The 20,213-nt window shown below is 54.6% G+C and overlaps 6 protein-coding genes across 6 annotated transcripts; 2 read left to right on the forward strand and 4 right to left on the reverse strand.

The window, feature by feature from the left end:
* Positions 1 to 278: 278 nt before the first annotated feature.
* BO80DRAFT_416420 (pentatricopeptide repeat protein) lies at positions 279 to 4,100 on the reverse strand (the record flags this gene model as incomplete). Its single annotated transcript, XM_025718185.1, has 1 exon — positions 279 to 4,100. The coding sequence occupies one exon, from the start codon at positions 4,098 to 4,100 to the stop codon at positions 279 to 281; it is 3,822 nt and encodes a 1,273-aa protein (XP_025570983.1).
* Positions 4,101 to 6,157: 2,057 nt separating this feature from the next.
* On the forward strand, positions 6,158 to 7,665 carry erg8 (phosphomevalonate kinase; the record flags this gene model as incomplete). Its single annotated transcript, XM_025716217.1, has 2 exons — positions 6,158 to 6,510; positions 6,561 to 7,665. 2 exons carry the CDS (start codon positions 6,158 to 6,160, stop codon positions 7,663 to 7,665), a joined length of 1,458 nt encoding a protein of 485 aa, XP_025570984.1.
* A 224-nt stretch (positions 7,666 to 7,889) lies between these two features.
* Positions 7,890 to 10,590, reverse strand: BO80DRAFT_505314 (uncharacterized protein; the record flags this gene model as incomplete). Its single annotated transcript, XM_025724479.1, has 3 exons — positions 9,867 to 10,590; positions 8,074 to 9,813; positions 7,890 to 7,967 (listed from the first exon to the last, which is right to left on the reverse strand). Exons 1-3 carry the CDS (start codon positions 10,488 to 10,490, stop codon positions 7,890 to 7,892), a joined length of 2,442 nt encoding a protein of 813 aa, XP_025570985.1. The 5' UTR covers positions 10,491 to 10,590.
* A 214-nt stretch (positions 10,591 to 10,804) lies between these two features.
* BO80DRAFT_449115 (uncharacterized protein) lies at positions 10,805 to 11,042 on the forward strand (the record flags this gene model as incomplete). Its single annotated transcript, XM_025721726.1, has 2 exons — positions 10,805 to 10,944; positions 10,994 to 11,042. The coding sequence occupies 2 exons, from the start codon at positions 10,805 to 10,807 to the stop codon at positions 11,040 to 11,042; spliced, it is 189 nt and encodes a 62-aa protein (XP_025570986.1).
* A 467-nt stretch (positions 11,043 to 11,509) lies between these two features.
* BO80DRAFT_221206 (putative MFS monosaccharide transporter) lies at positions 11,510 to 13,530 on the reverse strand. Its single transcript, XM_025714400.1, has 4 exons — positions 13,329 to 13,530; positions 13,158 to 13,265; positions 12,553 to 13,093; positions 11,510 to 12,497 (listed from the first exon to the last, which is right to left on the reverse strand). Exons 1-4 carry the CDS (start codon positions 13,423 to 13,425, stop codon positions 11,645 to 11,647), a joined length of 1,599 nt encoding a protein of 532 aa, XP_025570987.1. The 5' UTR covers positions 13,426 to 13,530; the 3' UTR covers positions 11,510 to 11,644.
* Positions 13,531 to 14,152: 622 nt separating this feature from the next.
* BO80DRAFT_221729 (uncharacterized protein) lies at positions 14,153 to 16,075 on the reverse strand. The gene is made up of 3 exons (XM_025714401.1): positions 15,481 to 16,075; positions 14,503 to 15,416; positions 14,153 to 14,435 (listed from the first exon to the last, which is right to left on the reverse strand). The coding sequence occupies exons 1-3, from the start codon at positions 15,716 to 15,718 to the stop codon at positions 14,298 to 14,300; spliced, it is 1,290 nt and encodes a 429-aa protein (XP_025570988.1). The 5' UTR covers positions 15,719 to 16,075; the 3' UTR covers positions 14,153 to 14,297.
* Positions 16,076 to 20,213: the final 4,138 nt, after the last annotated feature.

A 20,213-nucleotide genomic window follows, 5' to 3' on the forward strand; every position in this document is an offset into this window, starting at 1 on the left:
AGAGGGTCTATCGCCACAAATCAAACCAAAATCACACCATGGTATATACAGCCATTCCAAATGCCCGTCAAACGCCTGCCATACGCTAAATGCAATGCAATCCAAAGCAACCAGTTGCCCCCCAATGCCGATGCGCAGACCGGGGCTGGAAAGCCGAACAAGCAGGGGTCCAGCCCTGGAGAATTAAAATCCGAATAGGTGGCATCCATAAGGTTTGGAAATCCGGTGAAATCAAGAAGGAAGGCAACTTTTGTGGGTTGGTCGTTGCCACGGCGCGCCTACAAGGCAGCCACCGCAGCTCCGATGCCAACCAGGTCGGCAATCTTGCTGGCCACCGCCGCAGGATAGCCCCGAGAGAGCATCTCCTGCACCGTGCGCGACGCACCCTCCCGGTCGTTCACCGCCAGGAAGGCCCGCGTCATGGCCTCGTATGTGCTGGGCTCCCGCTTGTCCAGGCCAATGCTGTCATACACGTTCTTGGCCTGGACGACGTTGCCCGCCGTGGCCCATCCGTGGATGAGGGTGTTGGCAATGTAGGCCGTCATCTCCACCCCCCGGCGGGACATGTCCCGCACAATCTCCTCCGTCTGGGACACCTGGTGGTTCGCCACCATGGCCTCCAGGAGGGCCTGGTACAGGCAGGGCTGCATACGCACCTTGCCGTTCGAGGCAACCGACTTGAATACGTCATGGGCGGCTTCCATGTCGTGCATCGCACACCCCTTGGCGTGGATCAGGGAGGCGTAGTGCACCGCGTCGGGTCGCTGACCAGCAGCCTTGATGGTCTCCAGCACCTTCTCCGCCGCCGGCATGTCCACCGGCTCCAGAGAGGCGTGGGCGTCAATGAGAAGCTTGTAGGTGTGCATCGTGGGTTGGATGTTCCGAGTCAGCATGCGCTCGTAGTAGGCCAGGACCTTGCTGCGGTCCCGCTTGGTGTTGAGAAAGTACTGGATCATTGAGTTGTACGGGGCAGGACGAGGCTTGTAGTTGGGCATCGACTCCATCTCCTCGAACATCTCCTCGGCGAACCGCTCGTCGCTGACCCGGCACAGGGCGTTGACGATCGTTCCGTAGGTGACGCTGGTCGGGCGAACCCCGTTGGCGCGCATCTCGGCAAAGTACAGCAGACAGTCGTCAATCCGACGGGCCTTGCCCAGCTTGCCAATGAGGGCGTTGTACAGGAAGGAAGTCGGCTCCACTCCCTCGGCCACGGCGCGGTGGAAGATCTTCAAAGCCTCGGTCGCTTCGTCGAACGTCTTGGTGGATTCCTTGAGGGTGGTGATGTAGAGACCGAACGTGTTGGCCGAGGGAGCCGAGCCCAGCTCCAGCAGCTCCTGGTGGAACTTGGAGGCTTGACTGCGGTCACCCAGGGTCAGGCACGACGCGACCATGGCATCCAGGATCGAGACCCAGCCGTACTTGACGGCGTTGTACTGCGGAAGAAGAGGCACATCGCGTCGGGCCATGCTGAGGATCTCATAACCCAGATCGACCCGGTTGCACTTGGTAGCGGCGGTGATCATCTTAGCATACGTGATGTAGCGCGGGTGACGGCCATTGCGGCGCATGTTGCGGACCCGGGACAGCGCGTCATTCAGATGAGCCTCCGGCTTGCCGCTGGTGCTCTCCAACTCGTCGGCGATCATCGACGATCCGCGGAAGTCGGTGGCATAGGCGTAGGGGTCAAAGGACTCTTCGCTGGACACGGGGCTCATCGTGGACATGTCGGAGCTGGGGGAGTGACGGCCGCTCACGAAGGAGGAAGGACTGGACGTCAGGGCCAGATGATCGTGCCACCGCTTGACCATGTCGGGCCGGCTGTTGAACAACTTGCCCACCGCCTGGTCGACGAGGCGAGTGGTGACGGCGTCCATCGGCAGCCCGGTCGCCAGAGCAATGTCCAGCATGTGGGAGAAACGGATCGGGTGAGCGACGTCAAACATGGCGCTGTGGTTGACCAGCATGCCCGCCTGGACCTGGAGGGCCAGCATGAGATCGCGGGCGTTCAGCTGGGAGATGCCAATAGGACCCAGGCTGGCGACGACATGTTCGGCGACGGGAGAGATCAGACCCCCATTCTCGACCATGGACCACAGGAGGGACATGGCAGCTTGGGGAGACAGGACGGCCGCAGTCTGGACAAGAACGCGACCGAGGAGGTGCAGGCTTTCGTTGATCTGTTCACGGACGGGGTTCAGAGTCGAGTGGTTGTCGGAGGCAGAAGAGTTGCGGACGCGGGCAAACATATTGCGAGCCTGGACGAGAGCGTCCTCGATCTGGCCACTCTTCAACAAGGCCACGGCGTACATGGCCGTCGGCTGGACCATGTCCGGTGTTGCCTGACCGGCGGTGCTCAGGGTGAGCCACACGGCCCGGGCAGCTGACACATTGCCCTGACGCACATGTAAGGCGAGCATGGACACGGCGGGCCTCTGACGGACGGCCATGTCGGTGGGGAGAGCATCGTATGCTTCGGAAGCCGTCTGCAGATTACCCGCATCCGCCGCGGCAATGCAGATCTGGGACATGGCATGATCCAGCGCCCCATCGCGCAACCGGGTCTTGGCCTGCTCCAACGCCCGCCCGTGCTCGCCCGACTTGAGCGCATGCCGGACAAGCCCGTCCTGCACCACCACCGACTCGACCGCCGTCTGGCGCACCTCGCGGTTCTCCGTCACCTCGTCGAACGACGCCCCGATCCGGTCCAGGAAACGCAAAGCTTGCTGTTCCTTCCCGCAGACCAGGTACGCCCGGACCAGGGCCGCATAGACCTGGCCGTCCAACCGCTGCACGATGCAGAAGGTTCCGCTATCGTCCGAAACCGCCAGACCCTTGTACTCGTTGTAACACTCCACGGCACTCTGCAGATCTCCGGTGGAGGCAAAGGCGTCAATCATTGACGGAAAAATCGAGGCGTGCGGGGTCACCTTGTGGGACTCCATGTGAGCGTACACTCGGACCATATCTTCCACTTGGCCCTCGGTCGCGCATGCCGTGATCAAGTACCGGTAGGTGTCTAGAGGGAAGACAAGATCGGCGTGACGGGTGGCGGCGGTGTTGAACAACTTGAGGGCGATCGCCAGGGAGTGGTCCTCGGCGAGAATCGCCCGCTCCAGTTCGCTGGAGTGCAACATGAATTTGCCGGGCTCTTCCATGCCACCGTAGCGGACACGCTCCTGCTCCAGCAGACTCTTGGACTTGATGGCCTCCTCGGCACGGACCACGAAAAGCTGAACCAGGGTCTGATAGGTCTGCTCGTTGGGAACGACCCTGCGACGGAGCATGTCCGAGTAGACATCCAGCGCCTTCTGGATCGCCTGGGCGGTATCGCCATGAAGCTGGATGGCCGATTCCAGAAGGGCATTGTAAGCATCAACCGTAGGCGTCAGACCATCGCGGAGAACCGCAGCAAACGCACCGGGAATCTCGGCGTATTTCTTGCTCGAGGCCAATTCGGTGATATGCTCGGAAGCAAGGCGAGATTGCTCCGTGGTGGCATCAGCGACCGCGGCGACATCGGGGGGCAACTCAGGGAACGCCTCCGTCTCCGAGCTCTCCTTTGCCTCGGACGCCTCCTCGGCCTGAGCCTGCTCTTCCTGGATCTGGATCTCCCGGGCTACAGCTTCTTCGACCTTGGCACTGACATCGGCGTTGGCCGACGCTTTGGTGATATGGGGCGAATTGTGGAAGTTGTTTTCGGACGAGGGCAGGCTGTCCGCGTCCTTGGATTTGGCGCCATCTTCGGTCAAAGGAGGCTTCCAGCCGACCTTCCGTTTCAGCTGCAATTGCTTCCAGTCGCTGTCATCGCCCGTCTGCTGAGCATGTTGCCAGGCAGCATAGTAGGCGGCTAAGCCCAAGTCGCCCGAGCCGGAAGTGCCCTGGCTGGCTTTGGCACCCGCTCCCGATGAGCTCGATGGCTGGAACACATTCTGGAGAGCGGTCCGAGAGAGTTTGGCGGCAGGTTGGTTGGCGAGTTGGTTGAAGGTGGTGGTCGACGCGTACGAGGACTGCGAGGCCGCGACTACGGATTGAGCATAGCCATGAGTGAAGGCCTTGGTGAAACTCTGACGCGCGAGGTGGGTAAACGGCTTGAAGACCATTTATCTAGCGGGTAACCTCTTCAGAGGGAAGAGGCAATGCTGGGGAACAGGTCAGTGATGTTGGTCGGAGATTTGTGTGCCTTGCACCCGAGAGCGCCCTGGGAAGCATACCTTGCAATCAAAATAATAATAAAGATGCAGGTTCATTTGACGACAGCAGGTCGCCAAAAGAACGCGCGGGTAGAAAGAAGGAGGGGATGAGAGGGGGGAAATGGCAACAAGCCCGTGGCTGACAATCAAGGAGAAAAAAAAATCACTGAGGCTGAGACTGGAGGGATTGCTGGGGATCTCTGGGTATTTCAGAGCCGACGGGAAAGTGATCTGTATCGCTGGTCGGGCCCAAAGCGGGTTAGTGCCGATCCGGTCCACCCTTGGCTTGTTCGGGAATAGGTACTTTTGTCGACCAATGGGGTTGACGGGAATTGGTCCTGAATGGGGCACGGAATGAACCCTCAAACAATGGGAAAGACTGGGAAGCAGGAAATTGTGTCGCGTGTGTGTGGGGGAGAAGCACCCTCAGGATCCGAGGAGGACTTGGCTGCAAATTTGTAGATATGCCCGCTCCGCCGTCAGAGGGGAAAATTGGGACGTACGGAAAATTAAGGAGCAAAAAAGAGCACGACCGAAAATCATGGAAGGAGGAAAAAAATCGAAATCCAAAAAGAAAAGAAAGCATCCACAGGAACGGCGGCCAGAAACAACGTCAGCCTTCGAGAAGCGTCGTTGCCTGAGGCGAAGGTTTGGGAGGATTTCCCAGACGGGGCTGATCAGGCCACCGAGTCTGCCACTGTCTGGCCTGTCTGGCCGGCCCGCCCACGCCAGTGACTCACTCGCCGTTCCGGCTCTTTTTCTTCTGTCCGGAGTTTGGGGGCTTGACCCCGACAGCCGCTCGGATGACCGGATGGCCGACCCTCCGTGTCACCCTCCTGCGCCCCAAGGGATGACCCTGGCCGGATATCTCTACGGCGTGGTCCAAGGTAATCTCCGTGGGCGACACTGTGGCCTCAACGGAGCGATGCGATCATTGGCCGGGGGGATCAGATACGAACGGAGGTCCTTGTCTCAGGACGCGGACCCCTGGTACGGAGTCCGTGACGGAAGTCAATTTGAGGTACCTTGATCCGCGTGCGCGGCGGACGGAGCGTGACTGCGCACATTATGAGCTGTTCCCCTGCCGGTTTGGTCTCCCCTCCGTGCTGAGCCTCGCTACATCATTCAATAAGCACGATGATGCGGAAGATGCTACGGAGTACTCCATACTATCCTTGAAGCTGTTGCCTATTCACCAACCCCTGGAGTCATATGACGGGAGTTGAATAGCTAGGAGTCCACCAATGCAACCTGCACAGTAACTCTATAGTCTATATTGCGACCACCGGATGTTGCTCTTCCGCTGACGTAAATGCGAGGGATTATCTAGCCTCCAATCGATGACAGACCCGTGTATATTATTTGGCGGGTCGCTGTGACTAGTATGTACATGGTCGGTGGCTGCTAATCAGATGGGGATCACGGGATCTGCCAAAGGGGCAGCCACAGCCAAGCCACGGGAGCTGAGCTCCAGCCACAGCATCTGAGGGGAAATCGGAAAGCACCTCCAAAGTATCGGGATTAATCAAGACTCCCGACTGACACTGGGTGCAGCTGCAGCATCCAACGCCTCTCCGGTCACGGCTGCCAGACGCAGGTCAGTCACTATGCATCCGCCCCGAGCTGCTCCTTATCTTTTCCCTTGCAGGTGGATTCCCCCGCAAGCTTTGTAGACCTTTGTATCTTTCCCTCCTCGACGCACTCTCGGCGGGGCTTCTCCAGATTGACCCGGTTCGCGCACTGGTCCAGGGCCCGATCTGCTTTTGCAGACCATTGGGTTATTCCGCGACCCCGTTCGCATAGCTGACGGTGCGTACATGATGGCTCTGGAAGCCTGGTCCCCTTCGCCTCTGCATTCCAAGTGGGGTATATACTGACTGCTAGCCCCTTTAGTTCTTACCCCGTGCCGAACGGAATAGTCAATCTTCCTGCGATATCCACACATTACTCCGTCATCGCTCGTCCTCATGTCCTACAAGCCCCCCACGGTCACGGCCGTGTCCGCCCCCGGGAAGGTTCTTCTGACCGGTGGGTACCTCGTCCTGGACCGCAGCTACACTGGTACCGTGTTCGCCCTCGATGCTCGTATTCATGTCATCGTCCAGCAGCTGAGAAGATATCATCGGAAGGGTACGTCTGGGTCAGAAAGCTTGGAAGCCAAGCCAGGCGCGGAAATAACTGAAAGCAAGGCTGCAGATGAGACCGGTGACGAGGATGTCATCGTCGTTCGCTCCCCGCAATTTGTCGACGCCGTCTGGGAGTACGATATCCAGCGTTGCGATAATGGAGGCGGGGTCAAGGTTGTGCAGAAAGGCAATGGGTAAGCTGGATAGTCTCGAACTGCTCAAAATCAGGGCTAAGTGACCGCAGAGGACATAATCCGTTTGTCGAGACCTCTCTCAACTACGCATTGACGTACGTCAGCTACGTGGCTGCTTCGAAGGACTTTGGTTCTTTATCCATCACCATCCTAGCCGACAACGATTACTACTCCGAGACCGCCTTCTCCAAAATCTCGGGTCTCCAATCCCCGGGACGATTCGTCAACTTCGGAGTTCCCCTTCACGAAGCACACAAGACCGGACTTGGCTCGTCGGCAGCCCTGACCACAGCTTTCGTATCCGCCCTGGTTATCCACCGTACCCTGCAGCCCGACGACCTTGGTCCGGCTCGCGATAAGCTTCACAATCTGGCGCAGGCCGCTCACTGTGCAGCACAGGGTAAGGTAGGATCTGGGTTTGACGTGGCGGCAGCGATCTACGGGTCCTGTCTGTACCGGCGGTTTTCACCCTCCATCCTGGAGTCAGTCGGGGATGCTGGCTCCCCGGGCTTCGAGGAACGACTGTTCGCAATCGTGGAAGACGCTGACTCCAAGCATCCCTGGGACACGGAGTGCCTGGATTTTGGCATGAAACTTCCCCGGGGCATGCAGATGGTCCTGTGTGATGTCGAATGCGGTTCTCAGACCCCGTCTATGGTCCGGAAGGTCTTGGAATGGCGGAAGCAGAACCCGCAAGATGCTAGCCGGCTGTGGCAGGCCCTCCAGTCCAACAATGAGCGATTGGTCTTGGAGCTTAAGCAGCTAGCACAGAACCTAGATAAGGAGGACCCCAACAGCTTCGACGACGTTCGCATCCTCATCAACCGCTCTCGTGACCTGATCCGCAACATGACCCAAAAGACCGGCGTTCCCATCGAGCCCAAGGTACAAACTGAGCTGCTCGACGCCATCTCCAACATCGATGGTGTTATTGGGGGCGTCGTTCCTGGCGCCGGTGGCTACGATGCCATTGCTGTGCTGATCGAGGACAAGGCGGAGGTGATTCAGAGCTTGACTGAGTTTTTCGACACCTGGGAGAGCAAGGTGGAGGATGATTTTGGTGGCAAGATCGGAACCGTCCGACTCCTGGGGGTCCGACATGGCTCTGCCGGTGTACAGAATGAGTCGTTGGATCAGTACGCCGGATGGTTCTAGCTGCTCCGGTATCCATGATGTTTAGACGAGAGACTATGATGAAAGCATGTCTAGCATGCAAACTAATAGACTGACTGATTGTCAATAGGCCTATCTGGTCTTCCACAGTACACTTTCTTGACTTAAGTGGTAGTTAGTATATATGAACCTAAACTCCACCTGATCCTCCCTCCATCACCCCTCGTCTTCCCTCTCGCAACCCCCACCCCCATCCGTCAATAAACTCACTCACCCAACCCCCCCAAATCCACCAACCCAGGCATATACAACAAACTCGTCAAATCCAGCCCCTCAAGACCCTCCTATCAGCAAGCACAATCAATCAGTCAGCCATCATACCCAAGACTCCCCCATTCACGCACACCAAACGCCCCATTACCTCCAAAGACGAAAAAGGGCACAACTCACACTAAAACCCACCCCTAATCCCAAATCCAGATCGAGCCCCATCTGATCAACCCCACCGCTATCCGCCGGCGTCATCATCACAACCCCTGAAGATGAGGATGAGGATGAGGATGAGGATGAGGATGTATATGAGGAGGAGGATAACATCTCCTTCAAGGCACCCCGACAAACACCCAGACACTCCCTCACGGTATCATATACCGCGCTTGGCGGGTTCGGGTTCCCGGTTTCGGTGGCTTTAATCTGGGATATTAGGGCGGAGACGATGATGTAGCGTTTTAGACTTGGGATGTGGAGGGTTTGGAAGACGTGGGCGCTTTGGGATTGGATGTGTTGGAGGGATTGGAGGATGGGGATGCGGGTTGTGGTTGTTAGGGTTGTCAGGGGGGTTGTTGTTGTTGTTGTGTTTAGGTTCGGGGTTGGGGGTGGAGATTCTTCTAGTTGAGTGGTGAGTTCGAGGGCGAGGGCGGAGATGATGTCGAGGTTGAGGGGGCCGCGGAGGGGTCCGCGGGCTGTGAGGACGAGGCGGGAGAAGTCGTCGAGGGGGGTTGTTGCGTCGGTGGTGCTGGGGGTGTAGGAGGCGATGGTGAGGGCGGATTCGAGACAGAGTTTGCGGGAGAAGTGGTATTGGGGGGTGGTGAGAGATTCGCGGGCGAAGGGGAAGTGGAGGTGTAGGATGTAGCGGTGGAGGGTGGTGAGGAGGTGTTTGTGGTGGAAGGGAGTGGGTTGGGGGAGGGTATTGGGTGATGGTGATGGTGATGTTGTGCTGGTGGTAGTGGATTGGAAGAAGGCTCTGATGGTGTGGCAGGTGGTGCGTAGCTTAGTGGTGAGGTCGAGGGCTTGTTGGTAGGGGATGCGGTTGGGATTGTGGATTAGTTGGATGGTTTCGGCACGGAGAGAGAATGATTGACGGAAGAGGAGCTGGAGGGATGTGTCGGTCTGGGATGTGCTGGGCTTGGAGACTGGGGATTGCTTTAGATCTGGGTTGATGTCGACATCATTGAGGTTGGATGGGGGCTTGGTGTCGAAGAAAGGTACTGTGATAGGGGAGGCTGATTCGAGTGAAGACTGGAGGATCAACTCGAGCACGGTAGCCCAGAGACGGCTTCGCATCTCAGTCTGGAAAGGAGAGAGGGAAGGGAAGTGCGTGGAGTCTCGATGTAGTCCCATGGCCGTGGCCATCTGCAGGAGAGCTCCGGCTGAGAGCCACGGAGACGGTCCTGGGGGTCCCAACTGGCGAGCAAGTAGTAATAGGCAGAATATCTGGACGCCATCAAGGTTGAAGGTGGATTTTTCTGTTGGGCCTATCAGCCACCACTGGGCAGCATAGATCCATGTCTGGGCAAGTCGAGTATCGTAGTCTGAACCGGCTTTGCCTCGCTCCGGACGGAATGTCGTGCCGATGGCGAGAATTAAAGCCAACTTCATAAGGAATGGAGTGGCGGTTGTTCCAGGCTGGTCCCAAAACTGCTGGTATTCCGTCGTGAAGGACGGCAGATGCAAGATGCGATAGACGCCTTCGAACGTCCGCAGGTAGCATTGCACCAGTTCGTCGCACACCGACCTAGTCGGGATGGTATCGCGAAGGTCTGATACAGGGTCATTCAGCTGAGGGATCTGTTGCCTCTTGACTAATCTGCGGAGGTCGCGCATGTCTTTGGTTTGAGCGGTCAACTCTGCCTTGAGTTTGGGGCAAAGCGGTTGAGGGCCCTTGCTTTCAAGCGAGCCGACAAGCTGGAACTGAAAATGGTGAGTCTGTATCCAAAGTTATCTGGGGATTCAAGAGCTCACACCTTATCCATCGTGTGCGTGTAATGCGTTGGTCCAAACAGTTTCATCTTTTTTGCGTGGGTATGGAGCCGAGGCTGCGTTGCAGCAATGGACAATCCTTCTTTCTGTGTTTGGGGACAGTCCAAACGGATTTCTAATCGCTGCTCTAAGCTCTGGACCTTGCTGCATAGCTCTCTGAGAGTCTGCTCAATAGCAGGTTCTGATGCAGTCGATGGCCGTGTAGTCCCTGTGTCGGATAGTCGCTCCTCCAGACGTTGTAGACGGAGCTGGAGGTCGCGGATCGTTGAGCTAAGCTGTGATGGCACACTGCTTATACCACCCTGTCCAGAGCCAACACTAGATGTATCGTTCAAGGATCCCATCAAACCATCCCCGTGAGCCTCAGATATCGAACGATAGCTCGGTGCAACATCCTCGCGATGCAATGGGCGGGAGGCATGCAGAGGCGTCTGGTGAGCATCTGGGCGCGGGGAGCCAAGATTTTGGCGATAGGAGCAGCCCAGAGATGACCGGGCTCGTGTACAAGGGCCACAGGGCACATTGCGGTCACAGCGAATCTTGCGTTGGCGACATTGCTCGCAGGATTTGGCCGGCCGGCGACGTTTGCGAGGCTCAAAGTCAGTCATTTCTCTCGTAAGCTATCCCAAATGACGTCAATGCGGACATCAATAGATCCTAACCTCCGAATCCGATTATATCCGCTCAGTCGTCGAGTATTGTAACAGCTTCTCTAAGATTAGAGGAATGTAGAAGAAGAGGAGGCGGAGAAAGTCGTGAGAAAGCCGAGAAGTCGGTCATGCGTCGCGGTCTCGGCCTCGGCCTCGGTCTTGCCGGTGGATGGCCGACCGCGAGACTGATGTATAAAGCCCCCATCTGAAGATATATTGCCTGCTATTTCTCAATCACTCTCTACAGTCTGACGCCAGCACTGAAACACAAAATGTATCCTACACTCTACTTTAATCCAAACTACACCCGACGCCTCCATCCCCGGGGCTATGGCTTTCGCGGGTTCGGACGGTTCGCAAAGGTCGCCGTGGTCGGAACTTGCGTCTACCTTATCTCCGAGAAACTGTTCCAGTAGGTCTCTTTCTTTGGTGGCGTTGACTCTGGAGCTGACCAGGCCCAGAAATCAAAGACAACGCCGCTCCCAAAATCCGCACTCGGAGGCCGCTTGAGTGATGTGGTGCATGGGACTTGCAGGACATTTGGATCTGCATGTTAGGATTATATAATTGAAACTCAGGTCATGGGGTCTTATCGAAAATATCTAGAACTTCTGAGACCGAAGATTGGTTTCCCGAAGCATGCTTTGGAATGCTTGTCGCATTCTAGCCAAGATGGTTGATCGTGCCGATCGTCGAGCAATGTTTCATCTGGTGCATGCCTACAATGGTACGGGTGGATCAAGTTTGGGCCAAGAGATGTCAAGATGTATCTGTAGATTTAATCAGAAGTCTAAAGTTGATAGAATAGCGAGATCTATTGAAAACCGCTCTATCGGTCCATAGAAAGATCTGCACACGGCATCATACATCTAAAGGCTGCTCAACAACCACGCATAAATCTATGAACAAATGCCTCTCCCCTAATCGCAGATCGCTGGTCGGGATATTTTCAGAGCCACGGCTAAAACCAAGAGCATGACAAATGGTGCCAGCTTGGTTGTCCAGCAACAGGCTCGGCAAAAGCAAAACAAAATGGTATAAAACTCATGTCCAAACATATCGTCGTACAATGGTATCCTTCCAAAATTCAAACCTATTTTAAGCAGCGCCCTTCACAGCTGGGTGGGCTGGAACTGGGAGAACTCAGCAGATGCAGGAGGATCCTTCTCGGCAATCCTCTCTTCGGCCTTCTCTTCGTCGTTGAGAATTCCGTACTCGGCCGCCTTGGCCTCAATCTCTTCATCAGTGAGCCTGGGCAGTTCCTTCGCTGCGCGGACGTAGCTCATATTTTCAACATAGCCCTTGGCAAAAATCAAATCAATCTCCTCCAAACTGCGCCCCGCAGTCTCCGGGTAGAAGAACCAAATGACCGGGATGAAGACCGCGTTCCAGGCGGCGAAAAAAAGGTACGTGCCCCATCCAATGCGAGATACCATAACGGGGGTGATCATGACCACGGTGAAGTTGAACAGCCAGTTACTGCAGGTAGACACGGCGTTTGCCTTTGATCTCGTCTTGAGAGGAGAGATCTCAGCCGGATAGAGCCATGGAAGGGGCAGCCAGGTGGCGCCAAAAACGCACATGTAGAGGAAGAAGCCGAAGACGGCGCCCTTAGCAGTCTCGGAATCTCCTGGGATCAGACAGCCGAACACAATAATCATCGCAGCACACTGGCCATAACTGCCTCCAAGGAAAAGCTTGCGTCGGCCGATTTTCTCAATGAAGAACCAGGAGAAGGTGGCAAAAATAGCGTAACAGATCATGTTGACGCCGCCAATCAGAAGCGCAAAGTTGTGGGATTGACCGATAGATTGTTCCAGCAGCACCGGCAGGTAGTAGATGACAGCATTGCAACCGGAAATTTGTTGGAAGAATTGGGAGGATGATCCCACCAACATGCGGCGAAAATGTTGGGACGGACCACCCGTGAGCAGGTCACGAAACCTGGTTTGGGAGGAGCCGGAACTGGATTTCGTGTGAGTTTCGGTAGCCTAAGTGAATCATGTAGCAAGTAACTTACGCTCTGACAGAATCCAATATCAGGTTCTTCTCCAGTTGAACATGAGGGTGGTCGATTTCCGCATCTGCCAGGGCAGCAAGGACTCTGGTACCTTCCTCAACCTTGCCGTGGGCGATCAAGTATCGAGGAGATTCCGGGAGATATGCCATGCCGACAATGATCAAAATACCGAAGAAGACCTGGAATGCGATCGGAAACCGCCAGACCAGATCTGGCGGGCCGTAGTGTGCACCGAAGTCTATCCAATAGGCAATGGCCGTTCCAATGGCGATGATACCACCCTCAATGCAAATCAAAAGACCTCGGTTGCTTGTCTTGGAACATTCAGCCTGGTAGGTTGGAATGGTTGAGGTATTCATGCCATTTCCGATGCCCGTAATAACTCGACCGAAGATGAATTGCAACAAGGGCAGCGAGCCTGGCATGGCGGTCACTTGGATAACGACACCGATGATCATCACCGCCGCGCCAGAGATGACCATAAGCCGGCGGCCCAGCGTTTCACCGAAAATCAAGGCGAAGATGGCACCAAAAAGGCAGCCTGCGACGCGCGTATTAGTCGGCCGGACATGGGTTCGATGTCGATGTGGTGCGCATTTACTTACCAACTTCGTAGACGGCAGTAACGGTAGCTTGCATGACGTTGTCGTTCTTGGTGGCCGTGAACACGTCGTTAAACGCGGCATCCGAGATAATACCTGACATGACTCCCTCTGGTAGAGCGGTGGTGAGCAGCTTGCCCTTGCATGATCACCGAGTGGGGATCGACGACTTACGATCGTATCCAAAAAGCAGGAACCCCATGGTAGCGATGGCCGACAGAAACAAAGACAGCCGGCGGCCGGACATGCCGGCGTACTTCGGAGGCGCCATGATGCCGAGTCGATGGAGCCCAAAAGCCTGTGGGTTGTGCGCAAAATCCGGGGAACTGGGGTAGGGAGGGACAGGGGGAGGGGGCAAGGTGGAAAAGAGGATAGGAGGCGGCGGAGAGCTGAGAATCTGGCAGATGGAGGAGACTTAAAAGAGTCGAAAACCGCATGCGGCCACCGACGGTGGAGCGCACCTTGAGCCGTCCCAGAAGGGGTCACCCACGGGGAAAGAGTTGGAGCGTCTTAGCCCTCCACATCGGGGGGTTTTCCCATGGGTATGGGCCAGCAACTGACATCACTGCGCGCTTTTGCGAATGGATAACCGACAACTGTCCGCGGCAGGATCTTCGGTGAGCAGCACGATGCTTTCGGGAGGGGGTTGCGCGATGATGTGAGGATGATGCATTCCAGAGTGGGTGATCGTCGAAGAGCGCAGCGAGTGATGCAACTCCATGGCGCCTGATAAACCGGTCGGCCCACCGAGGGTCCAGCAGGGATCCAGCAGGGATCCACTCGGTGGAGGCAAGGCCCGTGCAAGGGCAGGATAGCGATAGACGTTTTATGGTCCTCCCTGTCCCTGGAACCATTTAACCTCATTGAAGAGTTTTCGTGCGGCCACTCAGCGACGGCGCGGTGGATCTTGGTGTGCTGTGATGCAGGCCACGGCCGCGGGTAGGCTTGAACACGACTGGAGATCGCCACCGCGAACGGCGCCAATCGACGGTGCCTCCGAAGCTTTCCCGGCTTTTGGAGCAGTCGGTCCAGTGGTACACCCAGCGCCTCAACCGCTCTTATTAATGCTTATCTCCCGGATCCTCCCTCTTCCCGGTCGCGCGGGTGACTGGTGCGAACGAAATTATCGACCATAGTGGCTTTTCAGGAATACGCCGGAAGAGAGGCATTGGCATGCTGGGCATAACAGGACCGCAGCGCCAGTGGAACTCTGGCCACTTTCTGCACGATGCGATCATTGTTCGACCCGAAAGATTCTTTTGGGCACACCACGAACACAAACTAGAAGATTCCCCATTAGTTGGACATTCTTTTCTCCCCGAGCGGTCTCCCTGATTCGCCGACTTACCTCCAGCCAGTGGCTCACCCGTACGTTCTTGTACCGAGTATCATAGTGCATGCCTTGCGTGCCATCCGGGGAGGAATGGAGGTGACATCCCGGCAATTGTAAGGTCAGGTCCAGCGTGGTCTCCTCGTCGGGCACTGGTCCACTTGGCATCTCGGGATCCCCGAACAATTTCGCTATCGCCCCGTCGCCCTTTGCTTCCGACTCTGGGCGCTCGTCATCAACATTCCCGACCCGGTGGAGCGACGGAGTGGAGACGGACCCCTCCACTTTTTCATATAGTAGGACCCGTCTAAAAGGACCCGGGCAGCATGCGAGCCCATCCCTCTGGTGATATTGGACGTTCTCCGAGAGGAAAACCCGCAGGCCCCGGAACTCGGCTTTCGCCAATTCCGTGAACGATACGGAAACAGGCAACCGGTCGCCGAGGGGAGCCCCTCGCCTCGAAACGAGGATCCCACATTGAAGGAGTCCTTTCCAGGCCCGCGCAACGTACACTGGCTCGGCATCTTCCACATTGTCCTCGGCTGGGCAGTGAACTGTTGTGATGGCCTGGTTTCGCGCCACGCTCCGCCTTAGGAAGCCTGGGCACTCGACACACGCGCGGACCTGGTATCGAACAAGAGATTGCCGGATTTGGACAGATTCGGGGAGATGAGAATGCAACACCATCTCAAAGTCGTACGTATGGATTCCGGCAGATAGACGTTGGTACTTTGGTCCTGATGCCTTTCCGTAGCTTCCGTTTGAACATAACGTGGATGTGACTGCATTCCACAATCTCCACCTTTTACCAAGGGATGAGGTCTGCGTTTCGTCTAATTGAGCGCCTGAATAGGAGGGCAATGCGGCATCTGGAGCCTGTGGGCTAAGCAGGGTCAACGTGCTGTCCGTCACAGTTTGAGTGTCATGAAGCCCTGAGAGATCGCTCTGAATTAGTAGGCAGATATGATATCCTACAGACCAGACTGTTAGCCTCACCATGCGGCCATGTCACCCGACTCGTCCCACGGAAGTTCACCGTCAACCTTTTCACAGTCAGATTCTCCTTCACTTTCAGTTGGCATGTACCCCGAAGGACGGCCGGCTTGTCTGTATATGTAGGCACAAATACCGCAGGTTCTGTGATGTTCAGGTCCAGACTCAGGTCAGTGGGGTCGTCATGGGTGTAGAGCTTCTGGGTCGCCTTTTTTGCGATTTGGAGAGACTGTCGAAGCATTTCTAGGAGGGACAAAGACTTCCTGGGTGTAGAAGCGAGGAGGGACTGTTTGGGGAGGGGGTTCCATACTAGGCCACGGGGCAGGCCCGATTTATAACAGATCAGGTCCTGCAGTGATGTGGCCAGATGACTCAAAACCAGATCATGCTTCGTAACACTTAATTACATCAGGGAAGATTTGGGTCTGGGTCACTGCATATCGGTATCAGGGTCCGGGTTGCGTGACAGCAAGGGCTGCTGTTCGCTTGGTCTCTCTATCCCAATCCAGTTAAGTCCACCCTTTCAAGGATGCCTCGGTGAGAAAAATGCTTGGGAGATCCCCTTCCGATTGAACTAGGCAGAGGATTAATCCTCATGCTTCACCGTGCCCCTCTTTCTTCTTCACGGTCAGAATGTTGAGTCAAGCTCAAATGATCAACGTGGGTGCGGCTTAACGGATACCAGGCAAGAATGATGTCACAATGTCAGAGCCGGTCCCCGGTCGAGAACATGGCAGGAAGAATACCATTGGTACCTTTGTCGAGCCCGCCAAATATCCCCTGCACAAGTGAGCCATAAGGGACATGTTTGAGGCCTGGACCACGTTGAAGCCATTTGTCCACGTGGACAAGCTCTTAGTGACCTGGCATTCCTAAGGATCAGGAGAGGTGGGTAGGCAGGAGTCTTATCAGGTCAGTAGAAGGCCACACGGGTAGGCATCTCCAGGATAGTTAAGAGGAATTACTATTTCGAGTGCAACTGCCTGTGGCACTTGATTAAAGCAAACACGCGTCGATCATCGTGATAGCACGTACTGTGCACCGGTTTCGAGCTCTGGTCGGGCGAGCACGCTGCCAAAGTAAGCCCCATGACATTGGCGCCAAGATACCCCTGACATCCAGGCCACCCCCATCAATCCGGTATGCAATCCATTGAAGGATGATACTACCCACGACGGATTGCGGATTGAAGATAGGTGGTCGATCGTACCATTGGCATGGCGTGACCGCGGGCCGTTTGTGCAAATGCCTGGCTGGTTGCGCCTTAGAGAATAACAAAGACAGCAGATAGATAAGCCATAGTGATCATATGATGAGTAACCGACTCAATTGTTGGTTATCTGGACAAAAGAACGTGGAGAAGGATAAACTGCTCACATCGTGAAGCCTTCTCTCTCACATCGGTGGGTGGAGAAGGAGAGAGGGTGGAGGGGCGGATGGCGGCAGGCAACAAATGCAACAAACAGATCCTCTCTCTCATTTCCATACACTCAGTTCCGCCTTGCCCATGATTACGCATCTTGTTGCTATCTAATTTAACAACTGCCACAGCGGCAGTGAACATTGCTTCCCGTCCAATTTTCCTCAGTTCCCTACTTATTTACAGGATGCACTCTTTGTGATCGGACGTATCTGCTTATCAGACTCCGACCTTCAAATGATAAGCTTACATCGAGCATGTACCTGGCAGGTTGAACAAAAGTACCCCCAAGCTTTGTCTTTCCTTGCAGATAGTCTTACTGAATCATCGCATTAGTATTACTGGCTCAAGGCTCCCATCGGAGAAACAATACCACCCATCTGTGAACGTCTGCCACATAAATCGGAGGATGCAGATGGCAGATGGTTAAATTCCGTCCACCACGCCGTCATCCTCTTACAAGAACTCTAAATGAACTCCACTCACCCCTACCTGCCTTGTCCCTTGTATTTTCGTCTCAATTTCCATAATATCGCTCCACTAAAGTCTTTGCTCGGAGATTGTGGCTGAATCTCGCAGATTTTACAGGGTAGAAACGGACTGCACGGAGTCTATGGAGTATATCCATTGCGACCGTTTAACCGGAGGTTTCCTTCGAACATGGCCTTGCATGACTTATACCGGTGTTTTGTCGATAGTCCTTGTCGCTCTATCCGTAGAATAAGGCGACAGGAGCCTATGTATCCGAATTTGGGCTTCACAGAGAGAAGCATAAGTAATGCATTTTATGCCCAGCTTCCAGACCCAGGGAGAGCAGAAAGACAAGGCTCAGTATCGCAATGACTGAACCATGGTCCAACCCAAGACAAGATATCAAGGGGCTAGAGAGCTCTATAGCTAGACTTCTTGACAGAAACATGATCCCCAATTTTATCTGGGGAGAGTCCGCACTGGCCATGTACGGGGCCAGATCGACGGTTCATGTATGGTGTCCTCTTCACTTCCCTTTTCGATGATAATAGCTAACCATGTTCAGTTTTCTGGTTGGGTAATTCCAGGTAGATTCATCGGAAAGGCGATGTGGACCTTGCTGAACGCCGGATATGTATGTTGTCAATCCGACTACAGGGATCGCCGAGGTCCCCGACCTCCTCGTTGTACCAAAATGCGTGAGCAATATCATCCTTACCCGGACAGACACTTTCACAGCTTGGTGGACATGGTTACTGGTGAAAAGAAGGAATTGGTGTACACCGTGGCGTTGTACAAGATGAAACGTCTATTTTGGAATACGCCGGAACCCCCATTAGATGCATTGAGATGTACACCTTCTGGGCGTATGCGAGTATCGCATTTTCAGCTCCATTGGCAGCCTGAGGAGGAATATCCCGTGAGGGTATTGATCCCCGGTCGATATCTGCAAGGGATAATCTATCTGGTGCTCCGGGATCATCCTGTCCAGAAGCTCAAACGTTGGCAGCACTGGCAGCAGGAGCTTGGGTACCTGATTGGCCTCTTTGGCCAGAAGAGCTTTCGAGGGCATCTGAAGGGCCTCGATGTTCGGTTTCTGGAATATATGAAACATCGAAATAATCCCGGATATGGAGATAGGGACAATGGAGCTAGACTCCTAGAACAGATTTTTGACGAAGAGAAAAAGCAAGGAAGGCTTCCACGGCCGGAGAATGGTGAGACTGATACACCTCGCCTGGATCAGCTCTTTCAGGTTATAGTTTAATCGCCCATCCTGTGACTACTGGATGAGGACATCGCAGCAGCGCTGTGGATTGGACCCCCCACTCCGGGGGGGGGCATAATTACCAAAATGCGAGAAGGATAGATGCTGGCTTGGAGGCATCTGTAGATATATATCCGAAAGCACTAGACAATCTAAGTCGCAAGCGCCTTTGTTGGCGTGGCTATATGAATTCATGCGTCCCAAGAAAACCCCCGAGGGAGAATACCAGTTCATTGCTCCTCTGGGTGACGGCCATGTTGCATTAATCCACCTTGAAGATCTCGGAAGATACGCACGTTGGCTATTTGATAACCGCGAGCAGGCAAATGGGTTGAACCTTGAGGTTGCCACTGAGCATGTTAACTGGACCGCTCTGGCCGAGACGTTCACCAAAGTCACCGGAAAGCCTGCTCACTATCTAGATGTTTCTACAGGACTACTTCGACAATCATTATCCGGCTGGTCGGAAGGCTGTTGATCGCAAGATTGGCTCCGCCGTCGATAAAAAGGACCCGACTTTGCAGACTTGGAGACAGAACTTTGGCGGCTTTTGGAACATGTGGAAATATACGGGCCCCAACAGGGGCAACATTACAAGAGATTATGCCTTTATGGACACGATTCATCCTACTCGCGTCAGAACGGTGGAAGAGTGGATGAGAAAAGTGGGATATGACGGGGAGCCCCGGCGGTTGTTGAAGGATTGGGCAGATGGTGGAATTACAGTGGCGGGGCCACTGCAGCTGTGAAGCTGTAGTCAGGAATGATTTGTATGGCAATGCACATGATAGCATAAACTAGGGGAGATTCAAATGTCCATTATGTGCCTTGGCGCAGGACACAGTAGAAAGTTTGTCTAACAGTACCCAAACACTTCACTCCAGCGACCTGGCAAAAATCAGACGTTATCCATGCATACTAGCACAGTCAGAAGCTATTACAATAACTATAACTCGATAATGTGTAATTTCCAGTATTCCACACCGCTTCTCAAGTAGATTCTGTCCCCAGCTCGTTAAATTTGTCAGCAAAACAGGATTCCAACATTCACCCGAACCTGGCGCAGAAGCGGGAGATTCTTGGCTCCGAAAGTGATTGGTAATCATACTATGGCGGACACCGAGTGTTGCCTCAGTGTTTCGGTTTGTATCAGCGAAACAGACGCCGGTGATTAGTTCCTTGCTCCATTCCAAGCCAGTGCTTTGGTCTGTTTTTTAAATCGTACGGTACAGGTAACGTCGGACATGATGGCCAATTCCCTGTTTATACCTGTTTATACCTGTTTATACCTGTTTATACCTGTTTATACCTGTTTATACCTGTTTATACCTGTTTATACCTGTTGACCTGAAATTGCTGGTATTGGTTAAACTGGATCTGTTACTAGATACTACACACCTCTTTTAGTCGTGCTTCTTAGGTAATGTCTTTGAAGTTGATTATTTATTCTCTGTATACAGATCACAGATGTCACAGATCGTTGGCACTGTATGGAGTAAGTTGCAGGCTATGGGACTATAAGCCTGACTGCAGCCTGGACAGAAACAGTATGATCTCTGACATGGAAAGACAGCAGTG

This window comes from Aspergillus ibericus, assembly GCF_003184845.1.
Source record: "Aspergillus ibericus CBS 121593 unplaced genomic scaffold BO80scaffold_54, whole genome shotgun sequence".
Taxonomy (NCBI): domain Eukaryota; kingdom Fungi; phylum Ascomycota; class Eurotiomycetes; order Eurotiales; family Aspergillaceae; genus Aspergillus; species Aspergillus ibericus.